This window comes from Cucurbita pepo, chromosome 7, assembly GCF_057944985.1.
Source record: "Cucurbita pepo subsp. pepo isolate OVF chromosome 7, ASM5794498v1, whole genome shotgun sequence".
Taxonomy (NCBI): Eukaryota; Viridiplantae; Streptophyta; class Magnoliopsida; order Cucurbitales; family Cucurbitaceae; genus Cucurbita; species Cucurbita pepo.
In genome coordinates, this window is record NC_141804.1 from 8,220,259 (window position 1) to 8,245,919 (window position 25,661).

The 25,661-nt window shown below is 37.8% G+C and overlaps 3 protein-coding genes across 5 annotated transcripts; 1 reads left to right on the forward strand and 2 right to left on the reverse strand.

Moving 5' to 3' along the window:
• Positions 1-5,923: 5,923 nt before the first annotated feature.
• LOC111798842 (protein NRT1/ PTR FAMILY 4.5-like) lies at positions 5,924-11,989 on the forward strand. Its single transcript, XM_023682187.2, has 5 exons — positions 5,924-6,136; positions 6,809-7,231; positions 8,354-8,481; positions 10,090-10,453; positions 11,292-11,989. The coding sequence occupies exons 1-5, from the start codon at positions 5,939-5,941 to the stop codon at positions 11,946-11,948; spliced, it is 1,770 nt and encodes a 589-aa protein (XP_023537955.2). The 5' UTR covers positions 5,924-5,938; the 3' UTR covers positions 11,949-11,989.
• Positions 11,990-13,440: 1,451 nt separating this feature from the next.
• On the reverse strand, positions 13,441-14,691 carry LOC111798973 (transcription factor MYB61-like). The gene is made up of 3 exons (XM_023682336.2): positions 14,519-14,691; positions 14,249-14,378; positions 13,441-14,174 (listed from the first exon to the last, which is right to left on the reverse strand). The coding sequence occupies exons 1-3, from the start codon at positions 14,649-14,651 to the stop codon at positions 13,670-13,672; spliced, it is 768 nt and encodes a 255-aa protein (XP_023538104.2). The 5' UTR covers positions 14,652-14,691; the 3' UTR covers positions 13,441-13,669.
• Positions 14,692-18,534: 3,843 nt separating this feature from the next.
• LOC111799226 (transcription factor PIF3-like) lies at positions 18,535-24,891 on the reverse strand. 3 transcript variants are annotated; one of them, XM_087125784.1, is made up of 9 exons: positions 24,525-24,890; positions 23,848-23,928; positions 23,113-23,717; positions 22,733-23,028; positions 22,543-22,644; positions 22,386-22,451; positions 22,185-22,250; positions 20,310-20,789; positions 18,535-19,056 (listed from the first exon to the last, which is right to left on the reverse strand). In XM_087125784.1, the coding sequence occupies exons 1-9, from the start codon at positions 24,653-24,655 to the stop codon at positions 18,985-18,987; spliced, it is 1,899 nt and encodes a 632-aa protein (XP_086981910.1). In that variant the 5' UTR covers positions 24,656-24,890; the 3' UTR covers positions 18,535-18,984. The 3 variants fall into 3 exon arrangements, with proteins under 3 accessions (XP_086981910.1, XP_086981909.1, XP_086981911.1); XM_087125783.1 differs by having other exon boundaries at positions 22,733-23,717; positions 24,525-24,891; XM_087125785.1 differs by having other exon boundaries at positions 22,733-23,717; positions 23,848-23,958.
• Between the last annotated feature and the right edge of the window lie 770 nt (positions 24,892-25,661).

Below are 25,661 nucleotides of genomic sequence, written 5' to 3' on the forward strand. Positions count from 1 at the left end.
TAGTTGTGGAATTATAGGAAATTTGGAATTTTTGATGAGAACCAAACTGTGACCTCGACAAGTGAAATCGACTAGGATTCGGGCATATGGTTTGTTAGTATGATTTAAGGATGAATTGAGTAGCAAAATGGATAGCCAAATCTAGAATTATGATTTTGATCAGTTTTGCTAGAATTATGAACTGGAAGTAAAAAAAAGGAAAAGGGGTCGTTGGCTATATATGATCGTCTTTTTTTACCTTATTTTAGCTTTTCATGTTTTGATTCTACTATGATACTTTTAAATATGTTAATCTCGTATAGAGATGTTCATAGGATATGGTAGGGAAGAAATCTTCTTTGTCTTCGCCCCTACCGCCTGTTATTATCATCATTCATGTGAAAATTTTCATTTATTTTTGCAAGGATCAAGTTTCTTATCGAGAATTTCTCTATAATATATATATTAGAGAAAATTGTTTCAGAAAAAATTATTATACTAAGTTAGGCTGAGTTAGATGCACAATCAATATGAATATAGGTCGAAAGTGCATTTGATGTCCTTCAACCATTAGACCCTTCTTTTTATATGAAAGATCTATTTTTAGGTGAAGAAATTAACTTAGATCCACCCGAACACTAATACATATTTTACCATTTCTTTGTAATTGTCTATTCATTAGCACGATGAAATTGTCCGAGTATAGCTCTATGCGCTGATTCAATGATTCGATATGTAAAACGACTAACTCTACAATGGTTTTGGAAAATTTATAAATCTACGAAAAAAATCATAAAAATATTTAAATTAATTCCTCCTACATTCATCATCTTGGTTGAAGGTTAGATTAAGAATATGTTTGAAATGATTTGTTAACAGTAACGGTAAAAAAAAAAAAAAAAAAAAAAAAAAAAAAAAAAAAAAAAAAAAAAAAAACCTAGAATGTCATTGCATACCTATTTTAATTTAATATAATTAATTTAAGACTATGTAACCATATAATTTATTTAAGTTTTTAAATTTTATAAAAATAATCAAACTAAAGATTAAGTTTCCATTTTTTTAGTTCATGATTAAATTCTCTTTAAAATTCTATAATTCAGTTGTAATTATTATTAAGTTTTTAAATTTTCGTGAAAATCGATACTTCTAATTATATTATAAAATAATTGACTATATTATAATCAAATTGTAATTAATATAGATCTAACATTAATAATTAAAAAATGTAAGTTTATTTAAAAATGGTAAATTTTTCTATTTAATTATAGTCAACTAGTTCAAAATCAAAAATAAAATTTAAGCATTCCTTTATTCCCTTCTTCAATTACTATTTTAGTGTTTTTTTTAGCTGTGATGTCCACGTTGGTTGGGGGAGGAGAACAAAACACCTTTACAAGGGTAGACTCGATAGGAAAAGCTCAAAGAGGACAATATTTGCTAGCGGTGAATCTGAGTCGTTACAAATGGTATCAGAGCCAGACACTGGACTATGTGCCAGCGAGGAGGCTGTTCCCCGAAGGGGGTTAGACACGAGGCAATGTGCTAGTAAGGACGGTGGACCCTAAAGGGAGGTGGATTTGGTTGGAGAAAGGAACGACTGCCAGCGAGCACACAAGGCCCCTAAGGGGGTAGATTGTGATGTCCCACATTGGTTGGGGAGGAGAACAAAACACCTTTGAGTGTGTTAACCTTCCCTTAGTAGACACGTTTTAAAGCCTTGAGGGGAAGCCCGAGAGGAAAATCTCATAAAGGACAATATCTGGGTCGTTACACTAATAGATGAGTTGTAAATGGTCGAGAGCGAGGCTCAGTGTATATGGTAAGACATAATTACCCATTCAAAAATTCAAGATGAGTATGCTCGATATGAAATAACACGTATGTATTGAGCTAAAAGAAAAGTGAGGCCTCCCGAGCATATAGAATGGTATTCTGATTCTGCTTATAGGCCAGAACACATTATAACGTGATTGCTATAGAGGGTACGAGTAATTGCGTTGATGAGATAACACTACACCGTGACCAGTAGATGAGTCCTCGTAATTATCGATATGATTTAACTAGTAGGCTTCACGAAGAGCTATGATTTTATTCTTAAATAATATTTAATTTAAATATTTGTAAATTACATTTTGATTTATATTATTTTTAGACTAAGATGCTATCATCACTTCTACCTAGCTTTAATAAATAACACAATTAGTAAAGTCAACTGCTTTTAGTTGACTATTCCTTCATTCCACAAAATCATTAGAATTTTATATCTTTTATTAAAATTTTATTTTTAAATTAGTGTTTTTTTTTTCATCTCTCGACAATCTCACATCAACTTGTATTAATTATCGCGTAATAAGAAGGAAGAGACTAACTGGAGAGCCAACTCGATTTGGAGTCAGTGGGTCCATAGTATTCGTAGCTCTATGGATTTCATATTCATCATTTTCGGAAGTGAGCTACAAAAAGAACCAAGCTGATTTGACTCGACATGACCTAACGATGCATCCAATACCGATGATCTATGCCTAGATCGATGCTCTAAAAAGCTATGTAGGCAACAACAAAAAGCGATTTAACCAAGGGCTTCCCTTTCTTTACTTCTTTCACGACGAGGGAACCGTGTCTACTAACATAAACATAGGTGGGGATGTTTTGATTTGGATCATGTAATATTAAATCAATTTTAGTTCGTAGACATATCGATTAGAATAATAGTTTACTTTCAATTTCCACATCGATTAAAATATTAAGTCAATAATTCATTTTAAATTAGATTACAATTATATAATTCTTCTACGTAAATCAATTCTTTGACTAAGTCGAGTTTATTAGCTCACATTATCGAAGGTTATGATTTGGAGGTTGCTGTGTCGAAAGCTTGTAGCCATGCTCGCGATGGGCTTCGAGTGCTTGTCTCTCTGTCTGCTGCTACCAAGGGGTCGTTGATCGTTCGTCGAAGGGGCCGGATCGTAGGAGAAAGAAGAAAAAAAAGAGAGAAAATAAAAAAAATATTTTTGTCTTAAAATTTTAAAAATATATATTTTAAATAAAAATCAAAGTTTTTAAAGTCCAAATACTACCTAACATTTTGCTATGTGCCCTCCACACATTCTCAAGCTATGTTGGATTTGTGTTCTAGAGAGTTATTTTTGACTTTTGGACTAAACCTTAACTAAATTTGGCTCGGTTTGAGTTCGAAGAGTTAAAAATTTAAAGTTCGTCTCTTAAAGAGTTCTTCGTGATGTTTGGACTAAACGCTAATCAAACTTGATTCTTTTCTAGCATTGCAACAATTCTTTACGACAAAAAGCGTTAGGAAAAGTTCTCTCAAACAAAAACAAAAGGCGTGAGTAGTTCGTCTATCAATTGTCTTCAACAAAGCCTTTGCCAATGTTACCCGTGTGACATTGACATTATTAGAAACTACGAGGCCACCACTTTAGTATGAACATGCACTAGCTGAAGGGCATGTCAGGAGGTACGTATACGCTCGTCTGGTGGATCTATGTGCGCGTGTGTGAGCCGTGTGTAGAACAGTATTACAAATTCAATTTTCACTCGTATTGGAAAGTAGAGAGCTCCCACCATAATTGCTTGTGTTTGTATTTCTCGATTCCAACCGTAGGACTACTCGATTTTTTTTTTTAAATACTCAAGTCACGTGCTACTTTTTTTTTTTTTTAAAACGTAAACGTAAGATACCCCTATATGAATGACACTGTGGCTATGAAGGTCATGGAACCAAAACTAAGATAGTTGCATTTCTGTTTAACACTATTTTTCATTACTTGAACCATTTGATCGCATCCAATCCGATCCACCCCCTGCATCCGATCGCTTTGCTCTGAACCGACTGGACTCACTTGTCTGTGTGTGTCACGTGTCACCATAAAAAAATCAATGCTCCTAGAGTTTCGAATGCACGCCATAGAGAATGTGATATTTTGATCTGTGCTTCGGGGTGATTGATGGATATTATCTTTTCGTTGAGCTTGTTTGAATGTATAATTTATGATTTATGATTTTCGTGTATTAGGTGATTGATTGGAATATCTCCTTGATAGACATGTATGAATGTATATAATATGTTTTCCGTGCTTTAGGTGATCGATAGGAATATCTCCCTAGTAATGCATGCATGGGTGAACCGAGCTAAGATTAGGGCGCTAGAGCTAGAGCGGTTTACACGTTTGTCTAGGTCAGAACATTTTCAGTAGACCTATCACCCTTAGATCGTGAGTGGCGATTAGAGTTCCAAAACATGTGTGCACCTAGAGATCATATTAGTTTCAGGGGCTAACGCCGAGTGTTCTGAAAACATGAGATGTAGGCTAAATTGCTTAGACGCCCCTAAGGATCCAGTAAACCTCCACGACATCTAAGTAAGATTAAGGAAACTTAACAGAACCCTAAGGTCACTTGACTAACTATGAGTGTAGAGTCGGGACAAGGCTGACATCGCGATCCCATTAAACCGATTCTAAGGAGGGACTTGGGACTACACATATAGTTAGTTCAAGACGAGAACCCCTATTGAGTGTAGAAATGAGTTAAGATAGAAGCGCTCGACTCTGTAAACTGGTTTTGAAAGAAATTAGGGACTACACGGGTAGTGGCTAAGGGTGAGTACTTCTATTCAATGTAGAAACGGGTTAAGGCTAATGTCACTGTTTCGTAAACCGGTCTCAGAGAGAGATTTGGGACTACACGGGTAAAAGATTTGTGATGGTTGCTCTTGGTGAATGTGGTAACGGCCCCAGACCTCGAAAGGGTCTGCAACATGTAAAGGAACTTTCTAGAGCCTAGAAAAAAGCCCATGTGAATCTACTGGGAATCGGATGCGATAAGGACCTACAAGTAGGTTGCTTACTGACTATTTTTATACTCACCTGTTTTTCCTATTCTTTTTTTAGGTACCATTCGAGATGGAAAGCTGCTCGGGAGCTGTATTGTCACAAAGGGATATCAACCCGGGACATTAATTTAAATTGTATTTTAGTAGGTTGTCAATTTTGTATCTCGTTCCCGTCCCTTGTTTGTAAACATATGTCGACAAGAATAATGATGATATGAACTTTGATATGATCATAATTAAAGCTGTCCAAGTTCTTTGTTTTTGCCCTAATTGTCTTTATCTCACAACAAAATAAAAAACCCTAAAATTTTCAAGACAAAAACATGGAGATTTCATTAATGAATGGCGATTAAACTTATGCGATGAACGTTATATACAATGCTCCTTAGGCTATATACAATAATGCAACCTTTTTATGTTGTTCTTGCCCATAAGTTTCCGACCTTATCTTGTGAGCTCGATAATGGTACGTTTGGATTCTGATCTCACATTTTTACGTTTTTTGATTATGCTTCATCATGTTAATTTGTAGCGTAGATGACCGTTGATATTCGTTCGTGTTTGTCTATTTGGGCATAGTTGGTTTGACGTAGATTACATGCAGGGATCCGAGGAGAAGGAGATCAATGTGGTCGATCCAACAAATGAAGGAAAAGGTGGATTTCGAGCTACCATGTTCATTTTCGGTAAGTCATTAAGTTCAATTAGGTTAAACTAAAGATGAAAATATCGATGTTGATAACGATAGATTGAGGATAGTAGTGAATTAAGATGTTGATTTTAAACTACAGATGAAAATATCGACATAGAGTAATGAATGTAAACGAGTAAAAAATTTGATATTCAAAACAATATCCAACTCCCCCGTCTCATCCGATTTCTCGTTTATTTTACTTGGTTGACCTAATCTATGCCACATCTGACCAAAACCGTTTCTAAACGTAAAAAAACATTCAAGTTTAGTAGCTAAACGTATATCACAACGATCAACACGAGTACCGCACCAGTAATGATATATACTCATTTTCTTGAGGTCAAAAATTTAAATCGTTCGATCGCCCTAATGACGTGTGAATTTTGGTAGCCCTGCTGACGTTTGAGAGCATGGGGTTTGTGGCAAACATGGTGAGCTTGGTTCAATACTTTCTTATGGTGCTGCACTTTGATCTTCAAACTGCTGCAAATACACTCACCAACTTCTTGGGCTCTGCTTTCTTGCTCTCTCTTCTTGGTGGCTTCCTTTCGGATACGTATATCAATCGACTCACCACCTGTCTTATTTTCGGCGTGCTTGAAGTTCTCGTAAGTTTTATTCTTTTAAAAATAATCCACGAATGTATTTTCAGTCAAATTTTAGAAACAATTATTTTTGTTCAATTTTATAAAATTTGATAATTTATTGTGATATCCCACATTGGTTGGAGAGAAGAACGAAACACGTTTGTAAGGGTGTGAAAACCTTTTTTTTAGGGGAACCCGAAAGGGAAAGCCCAAAGAGGATAATATATGCTAGCGGTGGGCTTGGACGGTTACAAATGGTATCAGAGCCAGACACCGGACTATGTGTCAGCGAGGAGACTCTTCCCTGAAGAGGGTAGACACGAGGCGGTGTGCCAGTAAGGACGCTGGTCCCAAAGGGGTGGATTTGGCGGGGGTTCCACATCGATTGGAGAAAGCTAAGGAACGAGTGTCAGCGAGGACGTTGGGCCCTGAAGAGGGGTGGATTGTGATATCCCACATTGGTTGGGGAGAAGAACGAAACACCCTTTCTAAGATCGATTGGAGAGGGGAACGAAACATTTCTTATAAAAGTGTGCTAACGTGAACGTTGAACCCCCTGTTTTATGGTATCAGAGCCAGACACATTGGTTGGAGAGGGGGAAGCTCGAATAAAAATTACAATTCAAACGTGACCAATTTTAGTTAGATTAGTTTGTATTTATCCGTCATATTGTGACAACTTCCACGATACAGGCATTGGTGATAGTGACAGTCCAAGCCTACTCTCACGATCTCTTACCAAAGGCCGATTGTCCAAAGGACTGTGTCCGAGGTCGCATCGCGTTCGTATTCTACACTTCGCTTTACCTACTAGCGATCGGGTCGGGCGGGGTGCGAGGGGCCTTGCCAGCGCTCGGGGCGGACCAATTCAACCAAAAGGATCCAAAGGAGGCCAAGGCACTAGCCACATTTTTCAACTGTTTGTTGCTTAGTGTAGTAATTGGGGCAGCCGTGGGAGTGACCTTGATTGTGTGGGTAGCTGTGAACAAGGCATGGTATTGGGGGTTCTTCATCTCAGCTTTGGCTACTGCTGTTGGGTTCATTGTGTTTGCCCTTGGGAAGCCATTTTATCGCCTTCATGTGCCCGGTCAAAGCCCACTCTTGAGGATTATTCAGGTTTTTTTTTTTTTTTTTTTTTTTTTTGGAAAAAATTATTTATTTTGAATTTCATATATTATCGAACTTTAGAAAATATTGAAATTTTTAAGAACTCGTTAGAATAAAGTTTAAGGATCTATTAGACACGTAAAATTAAAAAATTTAATGTTAGTAATCGAGTGTTTTTTACTTAAGTTTATAGCTATTTGAATTTTTTTCTCGACTAATTCTTTGCAATAGCTTTACTACGAGTACAAACCTTTTTTTTTTTTTTTTTTTTTTAAATGTTGAGTTCGATATTAAATGCATGTATAGAAAGTAGATAATAAAATTAAGGGTCGATGACTTGAAAAACCTGATCAATTTAGCTCAAACCGTACGGTTTGGATTGAGGGTGGATTGTTATGGTTCCATTAAACAAAAATTTAAGGGAACCCTAAACCAAAAAAAATAAAATAATAATAATTAATTTTTTTTTTTACTTATTTTATTTTATTTTATAATTATTTATTAAACTCTTAAAAATATTTTTTTTAAAACTATTTTGGAAGATAATTTTTAAAATATATATTGAAATTGAGTTAAGTTCTTAATTAAATGTTTAAAAATAAATAAATAGATATTTTATTAACTACCATTTTACTTTTATTAAAAAAAAAAAAAAATCAACCAACCAATCTAATTATAAAATTTTATGGTTCGATTAGGTTAGGTTAACTATTTAATAAAGATTGTTCGAGTTGAAAATTTTTACTGTAACAATTGGTTTGATCTAAAAAAAATATCTCTTACCCAACTGATGAACACTTCTAAATTAAAAAAAAAAAAAAAAAAAAAAAAAAAACTCAAAATCGGAATTTTAGTAATTTGTCTTAAATGAAAACTCACTAGGATTCAAACTTTCTACGAGGGTTTTTTTTTCCTCCTACGAGTTAAACGACTGAAGGTAAAAGATTGAATAGTCGATTTGTAAGATGGTAGTATCAGCTTTATCGATTGAGCTATGTTCAAGTTGACCTGAGATAATAATTAATGTCTTTTATCTAGTGAGCTATATTTGAGTTGATAAAAGATGATAATTAATGTTTTAATAATTGATTATGCTCGAATTGAATAGAATGGATTGAAATTCGTTGACAGGTTATCGTTGTGGCTATTAAAAACCGAGGATTGGCATTACCCGACACGCCAAGTGAACTGTATGAGCTTAGCGACAAGTATTATATGGATTCCATTGACTCTAAGATTGCTCATACCAATCAGCTCAGGTCAATTGATTTTTTTTTTCATTATATTGCTTAGTTTAATTTCCATATTAATGCTAAATAATCAACTTAGTCTCCATGCATTCAATATTGATTATGTTAGTATTTTGTATTTAGATTATCGTGTCGAAAATACGAGAAAAGATGGAGTTTTCGTGGTAAAAAATGAGTTTAGAGACAAATTTTGAGGCTCTTAGCTAAATTATAAACACGATTATATTTACTAAATCGATAGATTTACCTTTTGGAATGATGATGTGATACTTGAGTAAAAGAAGAGTGCATGAATGAGCTGATATCATATCTAAATGAAAGTGATCAGGATGATATGAAATTATGATTCAATAAAGCTTAAAAGCATTGAATGAACTTATATCAACATTCATGTTTGACTTGGAGCTATCTTATGTCATGCGAACTCTTAGAAATTTTCCTAACAGGTATGTGAGTGAGGACAAAACACTCTAAGAAAACCCGTGTTGGTCTGTGAAGATAGTCTTCCATTTTAGAAATAACTCGAGACAAGCAAGTACCATGACCATGTCATATGGGAATATCAAAGTCTTTAAGTGTCGAGTTAAGATTTTAAATCAAAATTTGAATCTAGGTATAAGTTATTAATGATGGTACCCAAGCAAAACCTCACCTAGAAAGATATGATTTGGGAATGAAGGAAAGTAGAAGCTAGCAGTGTAACGACCCAAGCCCACAACTAATGTATATTTTCTTCTTGGGTTCTTTTTGGGTTTTCCGTTTCAGGCTTCCCCTCAAGGTTTTTAAAACACGTCTTCTAGGAGAGATTTCCATACCCTTATAAAGAATGTTTTGTTCTCCTCCCAACTGATATGGGATCTCACTCCCTTTTCCAATCGATGTGGGACCCTCAATCCACTCACTTTCAAGACCCAACGTCCTTGGTGTCTGGCTCTGATACCATTTGTAACAGCTCAACCCACCGTTAGCAAATATTTTCTACTTTAGGGTTTCCATTTCAGGCTTCCCATCAAGGTTTTTAAAACGCGTCTGCTAAGGAGAGGTTTCCACACCCTTGTAAAAAATGTTTCATTCTTCTCTCCAACCGATGTGGGATCTCACACGCAGACATGTGATGCCTGAGTAAATGAGAGACACATGAATGAACCGAGACCACATTTGAATGAATGCAATCTTCAAATTGGTAGTTGCTATCTATACCAACAAGTGTGCTTAGCTTGAAGTAATCGTACGCTTAGGTGACCTCTTGAAATTTTATAGGAAACAGGTAAGTACAAAACATGCTAAAAAAACTTATGTTAGTATGTGATAATAGTCTTCACTTTTAGAAACAACTCCAAACAAGTAGGTAACATGATCATCTCATAGTAAATGCAGGACAATGTTAGGACCATGCAGTGCCGAATCCAAATTCTAAATCTTGGACAAGAAATGTTATAAATGAGCCCAAGAAACAAGAAAGAACCGAAACTTTTAAAACTATAAAGATCAAATAAAATTAAGCGTAGACACTAAGTTCAAACTAGAAGAACTATAATTTTTAATCGATCTTCACGAACTTGGGAAGATATCAGTAATAGATACTATTTTCATTGATTGTTTGGTCGTGTCGTTCAGGTGTCTCGACAAAGCTTCGATTCTCCCGAAGGACGTAGAGCCACAACCATGGAAAGTTTGCAGTGTAACACAAGTAGAGGAAGTGAAGATCATAACAAGAATGCTGCCCATCTTCATCAGCACCATCATCATGAACACTTGTTTAGCACAGCTTCAAACATTTTCAGTAGAACAAGGAAACACCCAAATCATGGACAAAAGCCTTGGCCATCTTCAGTTCCCAGCTCCTTCCATCCCTGTTATCCCATTGGTCTTCATGGCATTTCTCATTCCCCTCTACGAGTTCGTCTTCGTCCCCTTCGCTCGAAAGATCACGCACCACCCATCGGGCATCACCCAGCTCCAACGGGTTGGGGTCGGACTGGTACGATTTAAACTACTCGTATTTATACAATGATGCTCACGTCAACATGTTAATTCATATACTTAAAATAATTTTTTGAAAAGTATAGAAAATATATAATTTAAATTTTAGATCGAGTTTGAGATGACTTTTGAAAAAAATACTTTTAAGGAAGATTCTAAGAAAACAAGTATTAAATGCTTTTTTTGGAAGCATTTCTGTGATATTTCACATTGGTCGGAGAGGGGAACAAAACATTCCTTGTAAGGGTGTGAAAATCTCTCCCTAGTTAACGCGTTTTAAAACCGTGAGGCCAACGACAATACATAATAAGCTAAAACAGACAATATCTACCGGTGGTGGGCCTGGGACTGTTACAAATGGTATAAGAGTAAGACACTGGGCGGTGTGCCAGCAAGGACGTTGGACCCCTAAAGGGGGTGGATTGTGAGTTCTTACATCGGTTGGAGAGGGGGATGAAACATTCCTTATAAGGGTGTGAAAACTTCTCCCTACAGACAATGAATTGTGAGATCCCACGTTAATTGGAGAGAGAATATGTAACGGGTCAAAGCGAACAATGGATTGTGAGATCCCACGTATTTTAAAATCGTGAGGCTGACGATGATACGTAACGGGCCAGCAAAGCGGACAATGGATCGTGAGATCCCAGATTCTTTATAAGAGTGTGGAAACCTCTCCCTAGTACTTTCTAATGGCTTTAAACAATTTTGAAAACTAAAAAACGACTTCGAAAAATATTTTTAACGAGCTAGAAACACTTTTCTATATGCTACCTTCTGTTCTTCCTACGATAATTTGTGGGTACGTTTAATCTTTTATACATATTTTGTAATAGGTACTCTCGGCCGTATCGATGGCCGTGGCAGGGCTCGTGGAGGTGAAGAGACGACACCAAGCAACGAAGCACCCGGACGAGCCGATGAGCCTATTCTGGCTATCATTCCAATATGGTATATTTGGGATAGCAGACATGTTCACCCTTGTGGGGCTATTGGAGTTCTTCTACAAGGAGGCCCCTGTGGGAATGAGGTCCCTCTCCACTTCCTTCACTTGGCTCTCCCTCTCCTTTGGCTACTACTTGAGTAGCATCTTTGTGAATGTTATCAACAAAGTCACTAGAAAGGTATCCCCAAGCAAGAAGGGATGGGTTGAAGGCCTCATTCCTGAGGACTTGAACTACAACAATCTCAATCTCTTTTATTGGTTTTTGGCCATTCTTAGCCTTTTGAACTTTTTTCATTACTTGTATTGGGCGTCGTGGTATAAGTATAAGACGGAGGAGCCGATCGTAAAGTTAGACGATGGAGGAGGAGGAGAACGAGAACGAGAAGAAGGTGTTCCTATCCTCCGTGAGGAGGAGAGGAGCGGAGGTGACATAAAGTGTCACCATAGTGAAGGAAAAGAAGATGCTCCAATTTTTCACGAGGAGGAAGAGAGGAGTGAAATCGACGTAAAGGGTCGTCAGAGTGAAGAAAAAGAAGTGAAAAATTAGTGAGGTGAGTGAGTACCGAGTTTGTTGATGGCTCTATTACACATGGAATGAAATTTCCTCATCTATTAAGGCGTTTAGTTTCCGTAGATTAATACGTGTTATTATTTCGAAATTTTCGATTTGGTTTTTATGATTTAAAAGGTTTGTACAATTATTGAATGTTGATAACTTTCTTATGTTTAAGGGCTATTGATGCACTCTCTCTACGTGCTAAAGCCTTCAAGTTCTTCAAAAAAAAAAATTGAATTAGTCTATTATATGTTCACGTGCATCAAGATACTTCCCTGTTATAATAGTATGGATGCGTACACTAGATGTTATGATATGGTTTTGTGTACACCATGATACTATATGCGTGCTCCCTTCCTTCTGTAGTATATCGGCAACACGACTGTTGCTAGTCGAAGGCCAGGTCCAAAAGGTACGCATATGAGCTCGCCTGGGGGTTCATGTGCACATGTGTGGGTCGTGTGTAGAGAAGTACAACACATCTAATTCTTCCGGACTGAAAGTTAAGACCAAGGCCATGAAATGATAGGTCCTAGACATGATTGCATGTGATTGCATGATTAGAGTTGCTTACTGAGTGTTTCTCAAAATACTAAGCTACATACTACTCTTATTTTTCAGGTAAAAGTAAGGCATCTCTGCATAGTTGACGACGTAACGATGATGGTCATGAGACTAAAGATAGGGTAGATACACTCATGTCGTTGTAGCCCTTCACCTACGTCAGAACATTATTATTATTATTATTATTATTTACTTCAATTTCAAGTTATTTGTTTTATGTTGTAATTATTTTAACAATTTTATTGTGAACGTATAAGTCTCTGGCATCGTTTTGAAACGTTTTAAAAGATTTTTCATATTTCGTAATTAAGTCATGCATATAGTAGCGACTTTATTTCATTAGTAAAAATAGAGTCCTTACATCGAGCTCAACGCTATTAGGTTAGTAATGATCTTTTAACACGTTCTACACCTCCCGAGTCTTGCTATAAATCCTACCAACCTATACCTTTTTAATTCCCCAACTTTTCACTATAATCACATCCCCATAAATAGTTCTACGATATTCGTTAATCTAAGCATTTCATTATTAAAACACAAATCAATAGTCAATCTAGCGCAACTATTCGAGAATTCATTGATCCAGTAACTAGTCTCGATAATCTGTCGCCATCATGAAATTATTTATATCTTAACAAAAATTCAAACATCTAAGCAACAACGATATTGATAATATCAACTTCTACAATTATTAATTAAATTTGTTTATGAATCGATATTTATAAGCGTTACTAAACACGGGTTTGGCACGTTGATTCAAAGTAGTAATTTAGAAAAGGATGGATGGATGGCCACATCAAAAAGTGAAAAAAGTCCCCATCTTCAGGAGACAGTGATGGACAGCCATTTAAAGAACCATGGTCCATTAATAATTTCACAATATGTGGACTTCAAAGACCAATAACGCTTTATATTATCACTCTCAAAAACCCATTACAAAATACATACTCGATAGTTGATACGAGTATCTCGTTTCTTGAAACCCTAATTAATTAAAGGGTTCTTTTACAAGAATACGAACTATGTCAAATAATCTCGAATTTCTGATATATAAGTCACGTAACTTTGGCTCACTGGTGGAGAAAAGTTACGAAGGTTTAGATCTAAAACAGATATAGTAACATAACACGTACCTTGCTATGATAGAATTACGGGTAGGTTGGTTGCCCTAATAGTTCGGGTTGGAGGGTCGGGTGACGCCAATCACTTCTCATGAGATCGGAGGCGGTTTGAAGCAACTCATCGGGCTGCCACGAGAAGGCGTTCGAACTTACAATAGGAGGATTTTCACATGAATTGGGAGTGGGGAAAAGCAAATTTGAAATGGCTTCAAAAGGGTTGGTGTTATTATTTGGAATAGTTATAGGGATACCCATGTGCTCCGATTTGTCGTTCAAGTAAGTAGTAGTGGTCGACATGTCGGAACTTGAATGGTTTGGAACTACTTCAATGGATGAAGCCTTTTCATGGATTTTTTTATCATCTAATATGGTAATGTTGTTGTTTTCATTGCTGATTTCTTTGTCTACGAAAGGCTTGTGAGTGTTCGGGTCGATGCCTTTTTGCTTTAGCTTCTTTTTTATGCACGAGTTCCATAGGTTCTTTATTTCATTGTCGGTTCGTCCAGGTAGCTGAGCAGCAATTTGTGACCATCTAAACGAATAATATGTTATAAAACGAGTTACAAACAAAAAACGAAAGGGAAGAATCGAGAACGGAAAACAAACTTGTTGCCTAAAACGGAATGAAGCTCAATGATTAAATCTTCTTCTTGTTGCGAGAACGGGCCTCTCTTCAAATCTGGCTTAAGATAATTGATCCATCTCAATCTACAACTCTTCCTGCACCTTTGTAAGCCTAGAGATCCATACGGGTCGTGTTAAAAAGTTAACCTTTTCTTACTTTCTTTCTTTTCTTTCTCGAAATTAGAGAACAGAATCTCGAATCTTGGAACTTTTTTGAACCCGTTAAAGGGAAGAGAATGAAAAGTTAATTACCTGCGAGTTTAGGGACCGAACTCCAACAGCCATGGCCATGTTTGGTGATATGGTTAAGAAGCTTCTCATCTTCTTCAGGTGACCAAAGCCCTTTCCTAAGCTTCTGCTTGTAACAGCAAGAGTGCCTTCCCATATGAACTCCCTTTCTTCAACTCCAACCTTTAATTTTTATGGGCAAATATATATATGTGTGTGTGGATCTAATTAATAAATTGCTAAGTTCCAAATGGAAATGTCTATTTCAAGAGAGGAGAGAAGATAGCTATAAAAATTTGATTGATTAATCTAAGATTCAAGGTCAGTTAGAGAGGGAAAAGAAACTTTTCTTACAATGGTGTGGAAACCTTTCTTTAGTAAACGCTTCTTAAAATCGTGAGGCTGACAACTATACGTAACGGGCCAAAACGAACAATATCCGCTAATTATGGGTTTTTACAAATGATATTAAAGCCAGACACTAAGCAGGGTGCCAGCGAGGATGTTGGGCCCTCAAGGGAGGTGGATTGTGAGATCCCACGTCCGTTGTAGAGGAGAACAAAACATTTCTTACAAGGGTGTTGAAACTTCTGCCTAGTAGACGCATTTTAAAACCGTGAGGCTGACAACGATACGTAACGAGCCAAAATGGACAATATCTGCTAATTTATCTAACCGGTTCATAAATGTCGGCATGCATGATGGCTTAATCATGATCCTACCCATATTTCAACATGATAACAATAGGTAACGAGCCAAAGCAAACAATATCGGTTAGCGGTTGATTTTTACAAATGATATTAGAGCCGGACACCGGGCGGTGTGCCAGCAAGGATGTTGGGTTCTCAAGGGGGTAGATTGTGAAATCCCACATCGGTTGGAGAAGAGAACGAATTATTCCTTATAAGAGTATTGAAACTTCTTCCTAGCAGATACTTTTTAAAACTATGAGACTGACGACGGCGAAACACAATGGGGCAAAACGGACAATATTTACTAATTAATATAATCCGTTAATCATTCTTTACCTCTATTTTAATAATAAAGTCGTCTTTAGTAGAGTTATTACATGAAAATGTAAATGTGGGATAATCGATGACGGGTTTTAAGTGAAGAGATGGATTTTGAATCAAATCAGCTCATTTAAACAACCATGTGTGATATTTTATATTCAATAAAACCATGTAATCTTGTGCCAAATTTAAACTTGTACCTTTTGCTTTGAGTTCTAATGAAGCAAAATCTATCTCTTTTCTTTCTTTTTTTTTTCATTTTTCCTTTTTAAGTCAAAATCACTCCAAGTCCCAAAGTAAAAATTAAACACCTTTTGATGCTTAAATTGAATCGAGTTATTTTGTTCGATAATTTATGTGTACACATTCAATTATATCTTACATTTCGCGTTCTTTTCATTTTCGGTAGTTTTTGTTGTTTGAGCATATATCTGCTCATAAACAAGCCTAGAAAGTCTGATAGAGATGATTATTTAGTGAGTTCACATGTGCATAGAGTCATACGTAAAGGAGTAATACAGATCCAATTTCATAGACATGTAGTATGTGTTTGCATTTTTCATCCCAACAATTAAGTTATTTATTGGATATTTTTCAATACTCAACTTTTTTTCTGACTATGTTGTTTAGGTAAGAACAAAGGAATCTTGAATGGTTGATGGCGTATCCTGTGGACGTCATGGAAAAGTCCAAAGTAGCTAGCTTCCAGGTTCAATCATGTCTTCGAAGTAGGATCGTCACACTAGTAGTCCTTCAAATAACCTTTAAGACTTGTTTGGTCAATTTGAAATTGAATTAAATCGGACGATGGGTGTCACACATTGATCATTAGAACCATGAAAGAGGATGAGCTGCCACTGAAAGGATGTCGTTGCTGCTGTGAACGTCAACCTAAACATAGCTATCAATTCTCTCATAATAGATAGAGGAAAAATGCTCAAGGAAGGCCTCCATCCACTTTAGAAAGCAACAAGTAAAGATTTCTTTCTCAAAGAAGCAATCGAAACAAAAAATACATAGTACTTTCAAACTCTTCTTTTCACTATAGGCTCAAGTTCATGTCACGCCAACTCCGAACAACCTGAATCAACCCAAACCAAAATTTATGAATGAGTTGTGAACAAGATTTGTTTGAGTCGAAAAGAGTTTATAATCTAAAATTGGGTTGGGTCTAAAACAATATCTCAACACGACCCAACCCAATCCACTAACACCTTTAGAATACACTTTTTTTCCTTTATTTTATTCAACTAGATTACATATATCATAATGTGTCAAATCATTATCTTATGTCAACGTCAACTTAACACAATTCAATTGATTAAGGTACATACTCTCAATCGAAAAATCTGATATCTAAATTCTCCTACCTTCACATATTAATTGAATACAAAAAAACTGTTACGTCAAGATCTAAGTAACACCTTAACATTACGATTAAATAAACACAAGAACATGTTAATTAATACGATGTTGGGAAGAGGCAAAAGGGATAAGGTGAGTGGTAGCTAGCTAGCTAAGGCTAGTAGGTGTCCTTAAAAGGAATAGCAATTTGTGGGGAACATTTTCACATTGTTTTGCTTTTTGTCCCTTTGATTTGACCTCATTATATCTAATCCAAATGGGCCATTGACATTAGTTGGGAACATAAGCACGTGCATTTCCCCTAATTATTCCATAAATCACTACCAATCAACACGATCTTTTTGAACTTTTAAGAGGATTATATTTGTCTTAACTCGGAGTTATCTCTTACACACATATATTGTCTGTCTCGACCTCGCGTAGTTGGTTAGATGCCATTTCGTATCGCTATCTTGTCGTGTTTGCACGTGAGAGTCACAACTTACTCTCTTTCATAGTATGGTTGTGACAGAGAGCTGACACCATGTGTATGAAATCACTACTAGGGAAATAAATTTTGGATTTGTTCATCGAATATCTGAAGGCAATGACACTTGTTCGAGATTCAAATTACTCCACAAGTAAGATTAATCATGTCAAGCTTGAATTATTCTAAACATGCAATCTAAACTACATAAAATTATACATAAACATAGCCCTGATGATAAAGGAATCACTTCAAGTGAAAATTAAATTTGGATTACCTTGTTAATGAAATATTTCAAAGCAAGAACACTTGTTGAGATTCGAATCATTACACAAGTAAGATCGATTATGTTAAACTTGAATTATTCCAAATATGCAACCTAAACTACTTAGAATGCCAAAAAACTTAGTCATTTGCTAAAGAGAACACAAATTTTCTTTTTATAGCCTCAAAATGAAAACCTTTGACCTTCCCCGACTTTCCATGAGTTATTTAGAGCACTTTCATATTTTATGACCATAATTAGTCCTACATAAATGTAATTTTAAAGTAAATAAAAGTCCGAAAATACATTAAAGAAACACCGTAACTCTAAATTATCATCCACCCCAGATTTGTAATCACTCAAAAATCTTCCTTGATGTTCATATAACATGATTGGGATATCTTGGTTCATATCACCATATCTCCCCCTACAGCAGTTTTTTAGACATTTCTAATTTTTTTGAAATAGACATGATTTTGACGAACGATCATACGACTCCGTAGTTTTGACAATTAAGTACAAATAATTGCTATGTTTCCTATATACAACAATCGTGTACCAAGTACAAATCAAACGAGCCTTCTAATTGTCACAATTCGAATTCAAAAGATGAAACATTTGAAGAACGTATGCACGAATCGTTTCTTTTTCTAATATATGAAATATGATCGATTTTGTTTGCACACTCACACAATCTTTGACGAGAGGAAGGAGCATTCAGTGGAGTAAGTGAGTTAGTCCTCACTAACCTGAGCGATCTCGAGAGCTAAATTTGCCTCGATTGTTTGTCTCTTGAATACAAATAGACTACGAGGTGAATAGCAAATATTTAGCTACGTTATGGTTCAACGAAAAGTTATTTGTTTTGAGTGAGACTTTCGAAATAGAAACTAAGATGGTCAAACTAGACCACAACCAATATACAAATCCCTAAGATGAAGAACATAGTCAAGTGGGTCATTGCTCGTCTAGGTGAGATCACGTGGGCTATAGCCGATATGAGACTAGAAGTATCCAAACAGATCGTAACCCAACTAAGTTAGCAACTTCTCGTAACAAATTCAATAAACTCGATAGGACGCATCGTATAAAATATCATCGAACTTTATAATCGTAGTTCAGTCTCGATATCATATAACTCAACGCCCTTTCTTGTTCTTACAAATTTTCATCATATCCAAGTCCCCTCAAGATAATTGATCAATCAACTAATTCCATTGAAAGATCATCCTGCCAGGTCCTCTCCAAGTGGTAGCAAGAATTGCGTATGTCCATGTCCAAAGCGGGATGATCTCTTGCTTCATCTATATTTGCTGATATCAAGTGAAGTTCATGAACCAATGCCATGAGCCCTGACCAATGATGTTATTAATATGGCTAGTTATAACGTCGTTTTGTTATTGTTGGTCGGGTTCGTACCACTGCCATTAACACCGGAAGCTTGTTCGTTACCCTGCAACAACAAGATAATTCAATATTTTCATGTGAGATCTCATATCGGTTAGAGAGGGAAATGAAACATTCTTCATAAAGGGAAACCTCTTCTTAATAAACGCATTTTAAAACCGTGAGATTGACGATGATATGTAATGGGCCAAAACAAACAATATGTACTAGTAGTAGGCTTAGACTGTTACAAACGGTATCAAAGCCAGACACCGGGCGATGTGCCAACGAGGACGTTGGCCCCCAAGAGGGGTGAATTGTGAGATCCCACGTCGATTGGAGAGAGGAACGAAGTATTCCTTATAAGCGTGTGGAAAACTCTCCTTAACAAACGCGTTTTAAAACCGTGAGACTGATGACGATATGTAACAGGTCAAAACGGACAATATCTATTAGTAATGAGCTTAGGCTATTACAAATGGTATTAGAGCTAGACACCGAGCGATGTGCCAGCGAAGACGTTGGCCCCCAAGAGGGATGAATTGTGAGACCCCACGTCGGTTGGAGGGAGGAACGAAGCATTCCTTATAAGAGTGTGGAAAACTCTCCCTAACAAAAGCGTTTTAAAATCGTGAAACTGACGACGATATGTATCAGGTCAAAACGGACAATATCTGCTAGTAGTGGGCTTAAGCTGTTACAAATGGTATTAGAGCCCAACACTGGGTGATGTGCCAGCAGATGCTGGACCCCCAAGAGGGGTGGATTGTGAGATCCCACATCGGTGGAGAGGGGAATAAATCATTCCTTATAAGGGTGTGGAAACCTCTCCCTAGTAAACGCGTTTTAAAACCATGAGACTGACAACGATACGTAACAGGCCAAAACAGACAATATCTACTAGCAGGGGGCTTAGGCTGTTACAAATGGTATCAGAGTCAGACACCAAGCGATGTGTCAGTGAGAACATTGGCCTCCAAGAAGGGTGAATTGTGAGATCGCACATCAGTTGGAGAGTGGAACGAAGCATTCCTTATAAGGGTGTGGAAAACTCTCCCTAAGAGACACGTTTTAAAACCGTGAGACTGACGAAAATACGTAACAGGCCAGACAAAATCTTCTAGCGGTGGGCTTAGACTGTTACAAATGGTAGCCACACACCCGCCTTTTTTTAACCATCTCATCATCTTCTTGCCAACACCGTCCATATCAACAATGATATAAACCCTCTCCCATTTGAAGTTTGTATTTCCGAGCATTTGTCTCTTCTCACATAACATAACATAATATCACATGCTTTTAAAATTTAAATCTACACACCTGTCTAGGAGCTGTTATTAAAGGGTCGTTGCCACCATTTCGCACGGTCGGTGAATTCATCTTCGGAGGCGAATCTTTCGAGCTACAAGCTGCAGCTAGACCGAAACTCTCAACAGGAGTTACTGCCACACTGGAATTGGTCATAAAAGGTCGTCCAGGAAACGGAGCAATCGGGCCACGTGGCATGGACACGGGGAGTCCTTGACCAGGAAGTCCAAGGACATGAAAGTTGGAACCTGGCATTCCATGCATTACAGTTTGAGCTGGTATCGATGGGCTCGGGAAATGCGTTCCTTGCAGGTGTGGCATTTGAGCCATGGGATAGCCAGGAGAACCACCATTCATGTCAGGCATAGCTATCCCATATCCCATTCCTATTCCTACGCCCATGGGTGAATAAATATGAGGTGCACTCATGGGTGGCATTCCTCCAGGGAACATCATGGGAGGCATGAACAAACCAGCTCCCATCGACATAATCTGCATAATATGTGAAAAACATGGACAGATTACTTGAATGTTGTAAACAATGATCACTTCTGAATTATGGGGGTGGAGAGATAAAATGTAACGGCCCAGGCCCCGACCCACCGCTAGTAGATATTGTCCTCTTTGGACTTTCCCTTTCGGGCTTTCCCTCAAAATTTTTAAAACGCGCCTGCTAGGGAGAGGTTTCCACACCCTTATAAAGGGTGTTTCGTTCTCCTCCCCAACCAATGTGGATCTCACAATCCACCCCCCTTCGGGGCCCAGTGTCCTTACTGGCACATCGCCTCATGCCGCCCCCTTTCAGGGCTTAGCGTCCTTACTGGCACATCGTCCGGTGTCTGGCTCTAATACTATTTGTAACAAACAAAATCCATAGCTAACAGATATTGCCTGTTTTGGCCCATTACGTATTGTTGTCAGCCTCATGGTTTTTAAAACGTGTCTGCTATGGAGAGGTTTCCACACCCTTATAAAGAGTGTTTCGTTCTCCTCCCCAACCAATGTGGGATCTCACAATCCACCCCTTTTCGAGGCTCAGCATCCTTGCTGGTACATCGCCTCATCCCACCCCCCTTCGAGGCTCAGCCTCCTCTTGCTGGCACATCGTCCGGTGTCTGGCTCTGATACCATTTGTAACAGATAAAATCCACAGCTAATAGAAATTATCCGTTTTGGTCCGTTACGTATCGTTGTCAGCCTCATGGTTTTTAAAACGCGTCTGCTATGGAGAGGTTTCCACACCCTTATAAAGAGTGTTTCGTTCTCCTCCCCAACCAATGTGGGATCTCACAATCCACCCCTTTTCGAGGCTCAGCATCCTTGCTGGTACATCGCCTCATCCCACCCCCCTTCGAGGCTCAGCCTCCTCTCGCTGGCACATCGTCCGGTGTCTGGCTCTGATACCATTTGTAACAGATAAAATCCACAGCTAATAGAAATTATCCGTTTTGGCCCGTTACGTATCGTTGTCAGCCTCATGGTTTTTAAAACGCGTCTGCTATGAAGAGGTTTCCACACCCTTATAAAGAGTGTTTCGTTCTCCTCCCCAACCAATGTGGGATCTCACAATCCACCCCTTTTCGAGGCCCAGTATCCTTGCTGGCACATAGCCTCATCCCACCCCCCTTCGAGGCTTAGCCTCCTCTCGCTGGCACATCGTCCGGTGTCTGGCCCTGATACCATTTGTAACAGACAAAATCCAGAGGTAACAGATATTATCCGTTTTGGCCCGTTACGTATCGCTGTCAGCCTCATGGTTTTTAAAACGCGTCGGTTAGGGAAAGGTTTCCACACCCTTATAAGGGGTGTTTCGTTCTCCTCCCCAACCAATGTGGGATCTCACATAAAAGAAATACATTTTCTCTGCCTCAGGGAAAAGAGCATCACCTGAACCTGAAGTTGAAGCGTTTTCAAGTACTCGATCGCTTCATCGAGCATGGAGGCTTTGTCAACCTAATAGTTCCATTACAGAATTCAGCTCAGGAATAAAGCTAATAAAATTCAAGTCAGACTACTTTCAAGATGTTTAAAATATTCAATTGATCGACCAATAAATGAACCCGAACAAGAGAGTATTAATAGCCGAACCTTATTACAATTCGGTATGAGTTCTTGCAACGCACGCATCTTCTCGTTGATCCTATCTCTACGTCGCTGTGGCATAAATTTAAGAATGAGTTCACTAAAAAGGCTCAATGTTGTATTTGAAGCAAAAAAAAGAAACTTTCATAGCAACAAGACTCACTCTTTCTGATAAATTATGCACTTCTGCTGCCCTGCTTCGTTTCGAACCGTTTCCTCGAACAGGAGTCGCTCTGTTCACGTCATTGCTTTCTTCTTCTACATCCTGCACTTGATGAATTCTTTTCATTTATCGATTCGGAAAGTGACCGAGGTACACAAAGCAAGACACGAGAATACAATTTGGTACTCACATCACTGTGCCATTCGGAATCCTCGATGTCGTGACATTTTCTCTTCCTAACGACGGTCGTATCATCCAAAGCTCGTTTCATGCTAGTGCGTGAACAAACAGAAGCAGCTATTACAGATTCAACAACCTTCTCACTATCTGACAATCCTTTACTTGCACCTGCTTCAAGACACGGTTCAGGACGGTCATCGTTTTTGGCTGAATCTCCCAAACAAGCAACCTCTGGCTGTTCGACAACCTCCAGTGTCTCAGGAGCCTTGACATCTGATGGATTGCTATCATCTATGGAAGGCACTACTGCATTTTCACAGCATGATTTCGATTCATTTCTTATACTATCACGAGTTTTAAAAAACAATGATTCATAAGGTTGAGTATTACCTGCTGAACAATTCTTATCCATGCTGCCTACACAGCGCATACTCGAAAAACCGACAGCTTTAGTCACGTCACGGTTCTGATCATTGGATTTAAGAACAGCAGGTCGCAGAAAATGGGAAAAATTCATGATATTCGATGAATTATGCCTTGCTGTGCTTGAAGAACTGAGATGTGGAAGTGATATCTGGCTTTGCTGGGATGCTGATGAATGTAATTGATTCGTGCAACTTCTAGCTCGAGCGCTCGAAACATCCATCGAAGAAACCTTGGAAATATTGCCATCTTCAAGACGAGCACCATGCAAATGATTGAGCTGCGCATCGCCATCGACCTGCTTACTGCTACTATTGCGCGAGAGGGGATCATTAACAGTGACCCCAGATAATTCAAGTAAGAATTCAGAAGAATGTTCATCAAGAGGATAATTAAGCCAAGGCACCATATCATCATCATCATGATCATGTCCCAATACATCTCTGATTACAGAATCAGTACCCTTGGGACTATGAAATGGTACACATGAGTTCTTCCTGGCTTTACTGGACTGTCCTTGTAGCAAAATTTGGCCATTCTCCCACACAAGTTCATAAACATCATTTTCAGGGCTTCATTAAAAAGCCACAAGGAACAAGAAGCTAAGATTTAGAACAAAACCCAGAAAGAATAAATGAATTTCACAAACAATAAACAAAGAAACAACGATTGTTATGATCCATAAGTCAATTTTTTGCTTACTTTAGAGATGAATCTGCAGAAACCATGTTGCTCTTTCCTCTGGCCACACGATAAAGCTCAGATAGAGGCATGGATTTGCCTCTTTACAGGGGAATAAGCCACGTTTAAACACTAAAATAAGAAGAACCCAGATGAATTTAAAGGGGATTTGTCATGTTTAGAACATTAAAGTGGCTTAGAATGAAACCAATGTCCCTAGATAATAAACAGAGTTTTGGGGGAAAATATATTTTAACAACTCAAATGGGTAATATCTAATTGTTTAATGAATCTAAGAGACACCCAAATCCAAAATCATGCTCGTTGTAGTAAAGAATTCAAGAAAAAGAGGCAAAAACAACAGATCCCAGATGAATTTAAAGTGGATTTATCATGTTTAGAACATCAAAGTGGCTTAGAATGAACCAATGTCCCTATCAGGGGAGTCAAACAGAGTTTTGGGGGAAAATATATTTTAACAACTCAAAAGGGTAATATCCAATAGTTTAATGAATTTCAGAGACACCCAAATCCAAAATCATGCTCGATTCAAGAAAAAGAGGCAAAAACAACAGATCCCAGATGAAATATTTCTTTAATCGTTAGATTCTGACGAACAAGAAAGAAAATGCAAAATGGGGATAAATCGAATGAAGATCCCAATGGAACGTGAAAGAGAGAGAAATGGACGGTGGCACCTTCTTAATCGTAGTCTCAAATTAGGTTGAAGTGGGTCCACCGTGAAAGCTCTGAATGAGATGAACTGGGTCAGTACCACCACCGTCATCGCCGCCGTGAGCCGGCGGCTAGAGTCCAGTGAGTGTGACATTCATCAATGATTAGAAGAAGGGTCTTGTTCTTGTTCTTGTTCCTCCAGATTGCTCCCTGAGATTGAGGCAAAACCCGATTGTTTTGAATGAAATTGATACCCATAAATTCAATATCAATGAAATAAAGCTGCCCCCCGTTTGATATTCTTATCTGGGTGGCATCTTTTTTTGGTCCGTTTGTTGTTTGAATCTGATACCTAGCTCTTTGATTTGGGTGCAATGCATGCATTGGGTGCTCTTCAATATCAATTTATATATCCCCTTCTTCTTCCAACTCTCAAAATCTCTACTCATTTTTTAATATTTGTTGAATTAGCTGGTCTCGTCTCGAGTATGTGTATCAATATATTGACATGAGTATATATTCAAATTAAAGTATCAAACACTGTGTTTCTGAGATCTCACATCGGTTGGAGAAAAGAATAAGGGTCAATGAGGACATTGGGCTCTTAGAGAGGGTGGATTGTGAGATCCCTGGTTGGAGAGTGAAACGAACCATTCCTTTTAATATAAAGGTGTGGAGACCTCTTCGTAACAGACCCATTTTAAAAACCTTGAGAAAAAATTTAGAAGGGAAAGTCCAAAAAGAACAATATGATTTCATATGGTACCAGAGTCAGACATTGAGCGGCGTGCCAACAAGGACGCTAGGCCTCAAAGAGGGGTGGATTGTGAGATCCCATATGAGAGGGTAAAGAATGGAAATCTCGAGTGGAAATCTAGAAAGGAAAGCCCAGAGAGGAAAATATCTCTAGCGATAGGCTTCGATCGCTACAATGTTGATTTAATAAATATTCATTTTTATAAGAAACTTCCCATTACATAACGACCTAAGGGCTAGATTAGAGGCATCTTCTCCCAACAAAAGTTCAAACAAGAGTCATCCGAAGATTCCGTAGAGAAGTTGAGCTGCTCGCCTTTGTACGACTTGGTTTCATTGTGGTCGGCTTAAAAAGTCGTATTCCTACCATTAAATAATATCGACTATCTAATGCATCAAACTTC

What these genes read in the sequence shown, in the direction of transcription:
- LOC111799226 (XM_087125783.1), bottom strand. Translation starts at nt 24,655, where the DNA reads ATGTCACACTCACTGGACTCTAGCCGCCGGCTCACGGCGGCGATGACG. An exon ending in TTGAGACTACGATTAAGAAG is followed by an intron (nt 23,929 to 24,524) that starts GTGCCACCGTCC and finishes TCCCCTGTAAAG; the next exon opens with AGGCAAATCCATGCCTCTAT. An exon ending in TCTGCAGATTCATCTCTAAA is followed by an intron (nt 23,718 to 23,847) that starts GTAAGCAAAAAA and finishes TTTTTAATGAAG; the next exon opens with CCCTGAAAATGATGTTTATG.
- LOC111798973 (XM_023682336.2), bottom strand. Translation starts at nt 14,651, where the DNA reads ATGGGAAGGCACTCTTGCTGTTACAAGCAGAAGCTTAGGAAAGGGCTT. An exon ending in TTCGGTCCCTAAACTCGCAG is followed by an intron (nt 14,379 to 14,518) that starts GTAATTAACTTT and finishes ATGGATCTCTAG; the next exon opens with GCTTACAAAGGTGCAGGAAG. An exon ending in CATTCCGTTTTAGGCAACAA is followed by an intron (nt 14,175 to 14,248) that starts GTTTGTTTTCCG and finishes TTATTCGTTTAG; the next exon opens with ATGGTCACAAATTGCTGCTC.
- LOC111798842 (XM_023682187.2), top strand. Translation starts at nt 5,939, where the DNA reads ATGGGGTTTGTGGCAAACATGGTGAGCTTGGTTCAATACTTTCTTATG. An exon ending in CACTCTTGAGGATTATTCAG is followed by an intron (nt 7,232 to 8,353) that starts GTTTTTTTTTTT and finishes ATTCGTTGACAG; the next exon opens with GTTATCGTTGTGGCTATTAA. An exon ending in GCTCATACCAATCAGCTCAG is followed by an intron (nt 8,482 to 10,089) that starts GTCAATTGATTT and finishes CGTGTCGTTCAG; the next exon opens with GTGTCTCGACAAAGCTTCGA.